The sequence below is a fragment of the Pongo abelii genome, chromosome 1 (assembly GCF_028885655.2).
Source record: "Pongo abelii isolate AG06213 chromosome 1, NHGRI_mPonAbe1-v2.0_pri, whole genome shotgun sequence".
NCBI lineage: Eukaryota > Metazoa > Chordata > Mammalia > Primates > Hominidae > Pongo > Pongo abelii.
Genome location: NC_071985.2, coordinates 130,006,278 through 130,019,756, shown reverse-complemented (window position 1 = coordinate 130,019,756; position 13,479 = coordinate 130,006,278). Strand labels below are relative to the sequence as shown.

Sequence of the window (13,479 nt, the reverse complement as noted above, 5' to 3'; positions counted from 1 at the left end):
ACCCCACAAAATTGACTGGTTATGGGACAGTTTACAAATTTAATCAGGGAGCTGTAAGGATTTAGATTTGCTGAACAATGTGGAATACTCACAGCAATTCCAGGGGCACCAACTGGTCCTTGAAGACCTGGGGGACCGGGAGGACCCTGCAGTGAGATAAAAATAAGTAATTTTTAAAGTGAAGCCAGAAGAGCCTCAGCCATATGAAACAGAACATTTAGCCTACCAAGATCAAACATTTCTGCACTCCTTTGGAAAAAAAGAAGCATCACATGGAATTATTTTGCATTTAGTGCAATCATTATTTATTTTATTCCTTGAGACTCAAGCTTTCACATTTGAAATCAATTTTAAGTTGACATTTATTGAAAACACTCTCATTTGTAATGTTGTGAATCTTCAAGATAGATTTCTATGCTAACAGAAATCAAGTTGTAAGATTCGCATTTGAAAATTTTCAAAGTATCAGATTTCTTTAATGAGATAAATATGATTAGGAAAGGGCCCATGAAAAATTTGTCTATATACTGTCTTCTGAGTGAACATCAGAATTCTGAGAGTTCTATACAGATAGAATGTAGTGATATATGAAAATTTGGAATTTTCACATATGCGTACACATGTAAACTAATTGTTATATATTAAGTACACCAGGACCTCTTATTTTGAGCAATAGTTTTCAAAAGACATTATGAGTCTTACATGCATAGATATTTCTTCATTGTCTCATTTTCTTACATTAGTAACGGGTCAGGCAATATAAAAGGTTCAGGCATTAAATAAATAAAAGTGTCATTGAGCTGTATTGTTCTGTATTATAACTACTACTTGTGGGGGAACTGTTAAAGCAAGATTCTGAAAAGCTGGTTCGTGGGCCATTGGGAGTTCTTGATATGCTTTTAGGATTCTGCTAGTTCATAACTCTTCTCATAACAACAGTAAGGCATTTTTTGTCCTTTAATTATATAGACTTTTGCACTAATGATGTAAAATCCGTGGTGAATAAAGTTGCTGGTAACTTAGCGCTAATCATGTCGGTAGCTACCATTTGTAATAGCATTAATTGTATTTTACTACGATATACTTTCAGTCAACACAAAAATGGCTGTTCCATCTAAGAATGTCATGGATGTAATTGTATTGATGAGGTTTTGAAAGTTATTAATATTAGTAAATATTGACCTTGAATGTGTGCCTTTTCATATTCATTTGACAAATTGAAGACATACATAAAGTGTGTTTGCCTCATACTGAAGTACAGTGCTTGTCTCAAAAAAAAAAGCCCCACAAACACTTGGATTATAGTTTGAAACGCTGGCTGAACTTTTACGTGGAACACTAACTTTTACATGGAACACTAACTTTTACATGGAACACTATTTTTCTTGAAAGAGCGGCTGACAGAAAAAACTATGACTAGTTACAAATAATAAATGTGATTATAAATAATCAGTTATAAATAATAACTGTGATTATAAATAATAAGTATGATTTTGGCAGATGTTATTCAATATAAAGGAAGCCTTGGAATTTCAAAGAAAACAACTGACAGTATTGACTGTCAATAACATTCAAACTTTAAAGCAAAAATTAGAATTTTGGAAATCTTTCATCTGCCATTGCAGGCTTTATATCTTCCCTATCTGAAAGTATTTTCCTATGATATTAATATTGCATAAAGAATTGTGTCAATACTTTGAGGACCTTACCCAGGAAATCAGTAAGTTCCAAATTATCAATGAAGGATATTACAAAATTATGTATGAAACATAGTCATCAACGTGCAAGATAGAGCAGTGGAATATAATGTAATAGCACAAAAAGCTCACTGTTTTTGCTTCAAATTCCGTTGTGCAATTGACCCTTAAGAAAAACTACCACTTATAAAATTTCTATGTAAAATCAAAGAATATTCAAAATTATCTGAAAAGGTACCGAAAATGCTCCTCCCTTTTATAACTACATAATTTATGTGAGCCTAGATTTTCTTCATGCTTTCAACCAAAAAAAATGTCACCACAGGCTGAACTAGATATGAGAATATAGCTTCTTCTATTAAGCTAGACAAAACAAATGTAACAATGCTACTCTTGGGACTATATATTTTTATTTGCAAAAATATAGCTAGTTTTTATTAAAAGTGCTTTGGACTTATTATTCTTAATTATAAATAAATCAACACATAAATATTTTAAATATATCAGCTTTCATTCATATGATAGTAACCCACATAGACAAAAGCTTTTTGGGCTCCTCAAAAACCTTTCAGAGTATGCAAGGGTCCTGAGGCAAAAATATTTGAGATTTGCTGGCCCAAATAATGCCCATGCAGTCATTTTAGCATTGCTTTTAAGGAGTAAATAAAACTTTTTAAAATGTGGCTTCTGTCGAGTGTGTATGGTAGTCTAATTTAATCAATAGTATTTATTTATAATTAAGAAATCTAAATGGAATCTAAAGTAATTTACTGCTATCGTTTGGATATGGTTTGTCCCCACTAAAGCTCATGTTGAAATTTAATTCCCAGTGTTGGAGGTGGGGCGTAAATGGAGGTGTTTGGGTTCTTAAGGTGGATCCATCAGGAATAGCTGCATAGCAATTGAGTTTTTGCTCTGGGGAGATTGAATTGGTGCTTGAAGGAATAAATTAGTTCCCATGAAAGAGGGTTGTTTTCTAGGGTTTTTATGGTTTTAGGTCTAATGTTTAAGTCTTTAATCCATCTTAAATTAATTTTTGTATAAGGGATAAGGAAGGGATCCAGTTTCAGCTTTCTACATATGGCTAGCCAGTTTTCCCAGCATCACTTACTAAACAGGGAATCCTTTCCCCATTGCTTGTTTTTCTCAGGTTTGTCAAAGATCAGATAGTTGTAGATATGCGGCGTTATTTCTGAGGGCTCTGTTCTGTTCCATTGATCTATATCTCTGTTTTGGTACCAGTACCATGCTGTTTTGGTTACTGTAGCCTTGTAGTAGTATAGTTTGAAGTCAGGTAGCATGATGCCTCCAGCTTTGTTCTTTTGGCTTAGGATTGACTAGAAATCCTAGGCATTACCATTCAGGACATAGGCATGGGCAAGGAATTCATGTCTAAAACACCAAAAGCAATGGCAACAAAAGCCAAAACTGACAAATGGGATCGAATTAAACTAAAGAGCTTCTGCACAGCAAAAGAAACTACCATCAGAGTGAACAGGCAACCTACAAAATGGGAGAAAATTTTCGCAACCCACTCATCTGACAAAGGGCTAATATCCAAAATCTACAATGAACTCCAACAAATTTACAATAAAAAAACAAACAACCCCATCAAAAAGTGGGCAAAGGATATGAACAGACACTTCTCAAAAGAAGACATTTATGCAGCCAAAAGACACATGAAAAAATGCTCATCATCACTGGCCATCAGAGAAATGCAAATCAAAACCACAATGAGATACCATCTCACACCAGTTAGAATGGTAATCATTAAAAAGTCAGGAAACAACAGGTGCTGGAGAGGATGTGGAGAAATAGGAACACTTTTACACTGTTGGTGGGACTGTAAACTAGTTCAACCATTGTGGAAGTCAGTGTGGCGATTCCTCAGGGATCTAGAACTACAAATACCATTTGACCCAGCCATCCCATTACTGGGTATATGTATACCCAAAGGACTATAAATCATGCTGCTATAAAGACACATGCACACGTATGTTTATTGCGGCATTATTCACAATAGCAAAGACTTGGAACCAACCCAAATGTGCAACAATGATAGACTGGATTAAGAAAATGTGGCACATATACATCATGGAATACTATGCAGCCATCAAAAATGATGAGTTCATGTCCTTTGTAGGGACATGGATGAAATTGGAAATCATCATTCTCAGTAAACTATCGCAAGGACAAAAAACCAAACACCGCATGTTCTCACACATAGATGGGAATTGAACAGTGAGAACACATGGACACAGGAAGGGGAACATCACACTCTGGGGACTGTTGGGAGATGGGGGGAAGGGGGAGGGATAGCATTAGGAGATATACCTAATGCTAAATGATGAGTTAATGGGTGCAGCACACCAGCATGGCACATGTATACATATGTAACTAACCTGCACATTGTGCACATGTACCCTAAAACTTAAAGTATAATAATAATAAAAAAAATTGTGCAAAAAAAAAAGAAAAAAAGAAAGAAAGAGGGTTGTTTTAAAGTCAGCACTCCTGTGGGGTTTGGTCCCTCTTTGTTCAGGCCCGCTTCCCCTTTGAACTTCTCTGCCATGTTTTGACACAGTACAAAAGCCCTCACCATAAGCCAAGCAGATGCCAGCCCCAGGCTTCTTTGTACAACCTGCTGAACTGTAAGCCAAATAACCCTATTTTCCTTATAAATTGTGCAGCCTTGGGTATTCATTTATAGCAACACAAAACAGACTAAGGCAGACACCAAAATACATTTTGTTAATTTGTAGTCAATACTAACTGCATAAAACATATGCAGCCGGTTTTCTGTACACAATTTCTTGTCATAATTTTACAGCATGGATCCAGAGTATCAGTGCTATCACCTATTTGTTGATGTTTCGTTATACTGCATATAAAAATGAATTATGCATTAAATACTACAATTATTACTGCAAGCTTTTTCTCTTTTCATTCTAGAGTTTTCTTTTTAGTTAGAAAAATTCATCTTATAGGACGGACTATGGTAACTCTTCAGTTTGGGATTCAATCAATTCTAATAAAAATCTTCTTTCAGTTATGTGTTAATGTAGGCAGTAAGTCCAACCCTAAAAGCATCAGACTGATGGATCACAAAATAGAACTAGACTGGTCTGTTAGAATCAAATTGCTGGGGATAATGTATAAACTTCCATACTAGGTGAAAAAAAAACTTGAAGGACATATCTCTGTGCTCCCCCAATTTATGTTTCTATTGGAGAGCAAATATATGAACACTTAAAGGGGAAAAAAAGTGAAAATAAAGAACTTAGAAAATAATGTCCAAAGATATTCTTTAGAGAGTATAAATTAGGAAGGAAGTGCTGAAGCACGTGACAGAATCATCATCTAATATATCTCATTTAAGAAGTAGGATCATGTTTAAACACATAATTTAAAGAGAATATATACGGTAATGACCAAAGAAAAACATCATAAAGACAAGAGTGAACACACCATTTGAATGAACAACCAAAATTATTTTAAAGTTTTATGATTTAAAGGAAAAATTTTAAAATAAGTATTTATAACATACGGGAATGAGTGACCAATTTGTATACATGTGAACATAGTAATACTATTAATTTTGGTAAATATATGTATACAAAATTTCTCATAATCATACAAAAAAGACTATTTCATTATGTTACTCTTTCATTTGCTATAGCAGAGTTATAAATAATGGCCTACAATCATCATACTTTACTTAATCACAGAAATAGAAAACTTCACAAATATATAAAATTATAGAATTATATAACTGTAGAGGTAATGTAGTAGTGGTATTATAAGTATTGGCTAGGAAAGTAAGTAGTACTATATAAAAATATCAATGGTAAATAGTAAAAGGTGTTAAATAAATAATGTTCTCTCAATAAGAAGTAGGAAACTCACATTTTCTCCCTTGTCACCCTTGCTACCTTTTTGTCCCGGTTCACCAATTTCACCCTGAAATTGAAAGATTTGACTTAGAGTTTCTCTCTAACATGCTATTGCATTGTCTTAATTATCACCAAACAGTTAAATTTTACCTTTAATATAATTACATGCTAGTGTGTAATGTCACTGTTTAAAATGGAAAATCTTGGGTTCCCACTGCTTCTAGCTTTCTAGTATTGACTAATATGTTAACAGACAAGTCAATTTAACTTCAAAGTATACTACAACTGAATTTATAATTAAAAAATCAATTTTGTCTCAAATATTACCTGTATAAACTGATAATGGAAGTACACTGATGTATAAAATCTATAATTACACATTAATCAAAAATTACTTTACCAGCTAGGTTCTGGGTCTCACACCTGTAATCCCAGGTTTTGGGAGGTTGAGGTGAAAGGTTGGGCCCAGGAGTTTAAGATCAGCCTAGGAAGCATAGTGAGACCCTGTCCTACAAATAAATGTTTTAAAAAAGTTAGCTGCACATGGTGAGGCATGCTTGTAGTCTCAGCTACTTGGGAAGCTGAGGTGGGAGGATCGCTCAAGTCCAGGAGTTTGAGGCTGCAGTGAGCCCTGTTGCACCACTGCACTCCAGCCTGGGCGACAAAGCAAGACTCCATCTCTCAAAAAAGCAAAAAATAAAAATAAAAACAAAATAATGGAAAAAATACTTTTCTGCTAATTTTCCAAATGCTAAAATGATGCACATTATCAGAGTGCTGGTTTACAAATTTTTAAATAATATTTTAAAATAATATAATAATATATTCAATTGAAACATTTAACACACAGCCATACATTTGGAATTAGGAGCTTAGAGTCTGTACTCACATATTGGTAAATGATAACAGGATTATCAAGTAAATATGTAGCTCATTCTTAAGTCTTATTGTATAATATCCAAGACATGAGGACTAACCATATACATGTAATTAATTTTTTTATTTTATATTCATTTGAGAAGGATATTCTTAAAAATGAATAAATTTTGGCATCTACTAGTTTTTCTCACTACCACTGTTCTTTTAATTGAGTTTTCTGTTTATGTATCACATACTATTTTATGGAACAGATACTAATTCTGAACCTCTTAAAACTTTTGAGCATATGAAAATGTGTGTGAAACTTTGAAAAAGGTAACCTTCCACCTGGTGCCTAACCATAGAGATTAGAATTATCTAGAATTCTTGACAAAAATTAAGCTTTTTCACAGGATCTACTAACATGAATAATGAATACCAACCTTGTCTCCGTCTTCCCCAGGGGAGCCGGCAGGACCAGCTGGCCCTGGGAGACCAACAGGACCTTGAACTCCATCTCTCCCTGCAGGCCCTTGGGGACCTTTTTCTCCCTGTATTGAATATCCAAAGATCATTAATTTTACAGTTTTGAAGTGCAGCTACAGGAGTAATAATCTAGCTTCTATATTTGACAAGGATATTGTTTAATTTTTTTAGAAAAACATTTTAAAGAATAAATGATACATGATCCCTACCTTCATTTGTGACTAAGAATACTATTTTTTTTAAATCACTTATAAATCTTAGGCTATGATACACAAAAATAATTAGGACCAAACTTAGAATTTTTCTTTCAAACATGCAATTATATATTGACAAATCAGATTCCTTACGTTTGCAAAACTTTGCTGAGCCTCTACTCCCCTTCCTTAGTGCCACTGGCATAGCTGTGCAATGGGTGTTAGTCTTTAGAAATCAAAAAATGCAGTTGCTCATACGTCCAACTTTGCCATATGCTTTATATGTTTCAAATGTAACTTTCTTATTTTTAAGTGTTTGTTTTGGTTCTCCTGGTTTTTGAAAATGGCATTATTTTCATGTTTAAATTTACCTATACTGTGTAATTTTTTAAAAAGTGCCTTGATAATGAACTCAACTTCTGTTTCTAATAAAATATCTTTTCGTAGTTTAAAATAAATTATTTTCTAAAAGTCAAAATTTCATCAGTTTTGCATAAGACAATATTCTTGATTGCATTCAGAGGTCCTTTCTGTCCTTCTGTTATACAAGCTGGGAATCTACAAGTCATTAGGTTTTGCCTTTTCATTACCCCACTTTCCCTCACTTCCCTTAACATCTCCTGCTCCTTTAAAATGACTTAGTTTTATACTTTTTATCTCCTAATTATCTCTTGAATATATTGATTTTATCTCCACCACTGACACCTTATTATGTAATACTGGTATCCTTGGTCTGAGCTACTGAAAAAAACCTCCTGCCTTTCCCCATATGTATTCTTACTTCCTTCCAATCTATTCATCACACTGCATCCAGAAAGCCAATCAGATCATGTTACCTACATTCTTAGGTCAATTTACTTGTTTACCTTTCCTCAGATAAAGACTTCACGGCTTAGGGCAGCCTATCATGATCTAGCTCCTGCAACCTGCCCAAACATGTGTAGCCTCCCCTAGCCCTTGCTCTCTGCATTCTAACCCTTCTAGACATTTTTCTCAGTCCCTTAAATCTGATGCCATGTCCCTTCCTGTGACATTGCCTGAGCACATTTTGTTCCTCTGGCCTGGAATGCCCCTATGAGAACTCTTTGCATAGTTAATTCCTTCTCATCTTTTACATCTCACCATCAATGCCTTGTCCAAGGAAAGGCCCCAATTCTAGCAGGTCTCTCTACTATAATCTGACATACACTATTACATTCCATTCATATGAGTAACCTGAGTTTGCCATTACATATGTATTTAGTGATTCTTTGCATATTATCAAGTTGCCCTATCAGATAATAAACTATGTGAGGGTAGGAATTGTGTCTGATTTTGCATTCTATTATATATCTCTGGTCTGTGGACCAGAGTAGTCACTTAAGGAACTGTTGCTACATTACTTAATTAATGACAACAAAAGTAACAATATCTATAAGGCAAAATTAAATTGTTAACTAATTTATTACTTGCCTGGGTTTCATATGTTCTTGTTTTTGAAAAGGGTGCCATAATTATTCTAAGAGGGATGCCCCTGATGTCACTCTGGAGAACTTTTATCTTCTTCAAATAAATATGATATTTCAAATCTATCAATACTCATAGGATGTGCTGTGCTATTCACAGTAAACTTCACTATATTAAATACAATAGTTGATTCAGATAGTTCCCCTTAATTTGAATTCCCTTGCTAGCCTTAAACTCTAAAAGTCAATCCTTTTGTATAAGGTTTCCTGTAAATAAGGCAGATATATTCTCTTCTGCCTTCATTATAGTACACATAATCTCTAGCCAGGAATCACTTGCCATTCATTTCTTCTGACCCTGGTCTGTGTGGTGTTGGGAGAAATTCAACAGATCTATAGCACTCTAAATTTATATTAGCCATTTATAATTCCTCAAGATGACATAACTCTTCCTCCATTATGTATCTCTTGGCCCATAATCTGCACAGCTACTGGAAACAGTCATCTCTCCTTGTAGCCGGTCTTTATTTCACCACTTCTAACATTCCATTTACATTAATAACTAAATCTTTCCTTAAAAAATGATGGAATTAGCTAAACATCCCCATGTCTTTTGTTCGATTTGGCATGGTCTTATATTTAACCTATACTCACACCCACTACTTTTATTACAATTCACAAAATCCATCACTCCTTCCTCAAAAGCTCATTTGTGTATTCATTCTCAGTTTATTATTTCATCCTTTTTTATGGCACTCTGGTTCACACAGTGATGGTAATGATAATACTACTATGAATAGTAATGATTATTCTGAACACTTCTCACAACTTATCACAATTCTGTAAAATGATTTAGAACTATAATTTTATCTAGTCCTCACAAAATACTGTGATTATCTTCTTTTCAGAGATGGCCATCTTCTTTTCAGAGTTGAGAAAATAGAGGTTTTGATGTTAAATAACTTAACCAAAATCATGAACTAAATAAATGATAGGGCTAGCTCCCAACCCACTTCTGGTTGTCTTCAAGCAGGCAACTTGAGTCTACTCTCATTTCCTTAACTCCTTAACTTTTCCACTATTTTCTTATTATTGATAAAGTAGATAAATATATGCACCACATAATAATAATAATGAGGCAACGCATTCAATCTTATTAGTACTTCCACCTACGGCTCATTTTTCTGTGGGTTCCATGCCTTGCTTGAGGTGATTTACATGTCCCTACTCCACTCCTCTATAGTCCATTTTTTTTCTTTTTGAATCAATTTAGAATTAATCTAAAGCTATAAATACCCAGCAGGTAAAATCCCAGTCTCTTTAATTCTTTGTCTTTTGGATTTCAGTATTCTTGATCTTTTACAACATCCCGCAAAAGGGAACTTGTTTATCTCTTGTTCTGTTTGATGGCATGCCTCTGGAGATACACACACACACACACACACACACACACACACACAAAAAAAAAAAAAAAAAAAAACCTCATGGACTGTTTTTCTCTCCTATTAGATGCTTTCAGAACTTACACCCATTATAATTCTCCATTAAGACTGAGTCCAGACTTCTGTTCTCTCTCAACACTACATCACATGGTAATCAAAAAATATGCTTTTAAACATCACTCTTATTTTAAATGACTCCCAGACTTACAATTCTGGCACTGATTATTTTCTCTGCAATTATACACATATACATGCTAGAAATTGTGAATAAGTATTTGAAGAATATTTTTCCTAAAATTTCAAACTGCTATTGCCTAATTCAGTTATAGTTAGTGCATTGACTTCACTGTGTTTTAGATCTCGCTTTTCCCCCCTATTTCTACAACTGTCCCCAAATAGATGCATAGTTAAAATCGCTTCTTATCTGTAATCTTTGCATCCAGTAACTAATAGTTTTCATTAGAATCAGTTTCCCTATCAAAATTTTCTATCAATGCAATTAAGTTGGAGAAGGTTTTAGCTCCTTTCTTCTTACCTGCTTTCAAGACCTACCTCCTAGATTTTCTAATCTAACTGATTAATAGAGGGATGCTAATTAGGACATTTCTCCATTCTAGGAAGCAGGGTTGATGGGTAGGTAGACCAAGGGCTTGTCTTCCACAGGCCACATCTTATCTTTTTTTAATGCAAGCGTAAACCTGCTGATAATTGCGTAACATTTTTATAACACAAGCTGCTCAGCAGAGGTAAGATCTAAAATTTATATTTGAAAAGAGGAAGAAGTAAAGGCTAGATATAACATTTTGCCCAACATTTTCATCAGTTTTTATTAAACCTCTGAATGGATATCTATAACTCCTTTCACTGAACAATCTTATTACTCACTTTATATTACTGTCCCTAAGCAGACAGCTCCTTCAAAAGTATAATGCTAACAATACGGTGCCTACTCCTTAGTTATTCTAAATAGCTAATTTTGGCTAATAGAAAATGGATTTTAAATTACAAAACATTTCCAAATTCAGGAAAAAATATCCATATAGAAAATTAGGAAAGTAATATAAAAGGCAGCTCTGTACCCACCACTACATGTAAACAGATGTCAACAGTTTGCTACATTAAAACTCTTTTCTAAGAAGAAAAAAAAAAAAAAAAGAAAATGGAATGAACATGCTGGAGTTGTTGTCCTTGGCTGGGATAACTGAAAGAGGATGGGGAAGCAAGGCATTCCCTTTTCCCTTCTCTAGTTATGATATCATTAATTATCAACAAAACTCAGGCCTGAATCCTGGCTCTTACAAAGGCTAATGTCAATAATTTTTCATCTGTCTCACCTAATTAATTTCTTATCAGTTTCAATGTTTTTCGATATTCTGATTTTTATTTCAATAACTTACTTATTCTTCATAAAGCTAAAGTTTTTATCCACTTTAAAATCTACCATTCAATATATTATCTTCACAGAAATATTGACTTATCTAATTAGTATATTCTCAATTTGTATAAAAAGCAATTTATGTCTATTTTCTCTGTATGCATTATTTAGTGTATTGTGCAAAATATGTGTTCCCTATATTTTTTAATTAATTTGTATTAAAGGAACTGAATCTATTTTCTATCTTCTCCTAGTACGTAGTACACTATAAAATATATTTTCTCAGCATATTAAAAGTGCTTTTTCTGTCACCTAAAAGTTCTATCCACAGGTGGCATGGCCCATTCCAACATTCTAACTCTTTCTGAAAGGTAATGGATTACAGAAAACATTTTTTTTTTTTTTCTATTTGCTACAGTTTGAATGTGTCACCAAAAAAACATCTTTTGGAAACTTAATTCCCAATGCAACAGTGCGGGGGAGTAGGGCCTAATGAAAGCTGATTAGGCCATGAGGGCAAAATGAAATTAATTAATGCCGTTTTTGCATTAGTGGGTTCATTAAAACAAAGGGAATTTGTTTTCTTTTTACTCTCTCTCTCTTTCTCTTTAGCCCTCTCTTTGTCCATCTACCATGGGATGATGTGCCAAGAAGTTCTTTACCAGATGTGGCCCCACTACCTTGGACTTTCCATCCACCAGAACCATGAGCTAATATATTTTTGTTCATTATAAATTACCCAGTCTGTGGTATTCTGTTATAACTGCACAAAATGGTCTCAAATGGAAACATTGGAATAATATCACAGAATAATCAGAGAAAATGCACAGACAATGAAAGCAAATCAACTTGACAAAACTGAAGTCTTAGTGATAGAGGAGTATTTTTGAATATAAGCTTAAGCTTAATTTTATATATCAACACCAGCATACAAAAATATTCAACTTATATTTTTGTGTATCAGAGCTAATACTTTTTATCTACATTTACTGAAACAGTTTGCGTTTTAATCTTGTAGGAAGAGAGAATCATTTTAAAAAAATACAATCATATCAAAAGCAGGAAAAAAAATAGAGAAGAAATCTTAACAAAGAAACCTAAACCTAATGAGTGGAATAGAGTCCATAGTCATGTAAATATAAAATGTTAAAATCCAATAAATATTAGGTGAAATAATTGGTGAGATGTTCCCCATCTCACTCACTGGCGATTAGAGCTCAAATTACATAAGTGCAGCTACTTTCTATGAGTCTTATTTACAGACTATGGAAATGCTTGAAATTGAATTTGTATTACAAGAGGTGTAAAAGTTCACACTTTTCTAATGTAAAGCAGCAAGGTATAGCTTCAATAAAAAACTCACAACTTTTTTTTTTAAAGCAAAATGAAAAGCCTTTTACATTAATAATATCCTACTCCCTCACAGGTATTACGGTTTCATAAAGTGTGGGAAAATGTCATCTCATTTAATTGAATTTGAAATTTTCTCTATTATACATATACAAGCCAGGGTATTTACATGCCAGACACATATGCAGAGAGAATACAGTGGTGTATGAAAAGCTAATATTATTGAATAAAAAGTAATAACGTGTACAGAGTAGCAGCATAATATATTTTCTCCTAGACATTACTTACAGGAGCACCTTTCTCTCCAGCTGGACCAGGAGGACCCTGAGGTCCCGGGCGCCCTGGTAAACCAATTGGGCCAGCTGTACCTGCTGATCCACGTTCTCCTGGTGAGCCCTAGTACACAAGAAAAGAAGTATTTTGTTATTAAAGAAAGTAATACTGGCTTAAGAATCACTTATTTAACAATAGCTTCTTACAGTCTAGTAAATTATGTTAAAGTAACATTTAGAGTTTAGATAATTTTAAGATCCCAAAGAGAAACAGTTGTATCCACTATTTGAGAGACTAATTTCCAGCCCCAATATTAAGCATAGATGTTGATGTTAGAAAATATTGATGAGATGAAAAAATCCTTCAAAATTAGATGTATTTAATATTTATTTAATGTTATCTGTTTCCATTTAAGTGTTCATAATTGTGTACAATGCTTTATAAAAAATATATCTAATAACCTCCT

At 33.7% G+C, this 13,479-nt stretch overlaps 1 protein-coding gene across 2 annotated transcripts in view; it reads right to left on the bottom strand.

The window, feature by feature from the left end:
- The window catches only part of COL11A1 (collagen type XI alpha 1 chain), a 243,381-nt gene that overhangs the window by 54,653 nt on the left and 175,249 nt on the right, over positions 1–13,479 (bottom strand). For both annotated transcript variants that reach the window (XM_024230767.3, XM_054530629.2), the window contains exons 42-45: positions 13,029–13,136; positions 6,892–6,999; positions 5,604–5,657; positions 93–146 (exon numbers count right to left, since the gene is read on the bottom strand). In XM_024230767.3, coding sequence (XP_024086535.2) covers positions 93–146; positions 5,604–5,657; positions 6,892–6,999; positions 13,029–13,136 — 324 coding nt within the window. The remainder of the gene's footprint in view (positions 1–92; positions 147–5,603; positions 5,658–6,891; positions 7,000–13,028; positions 13,137–13,479) is intronic.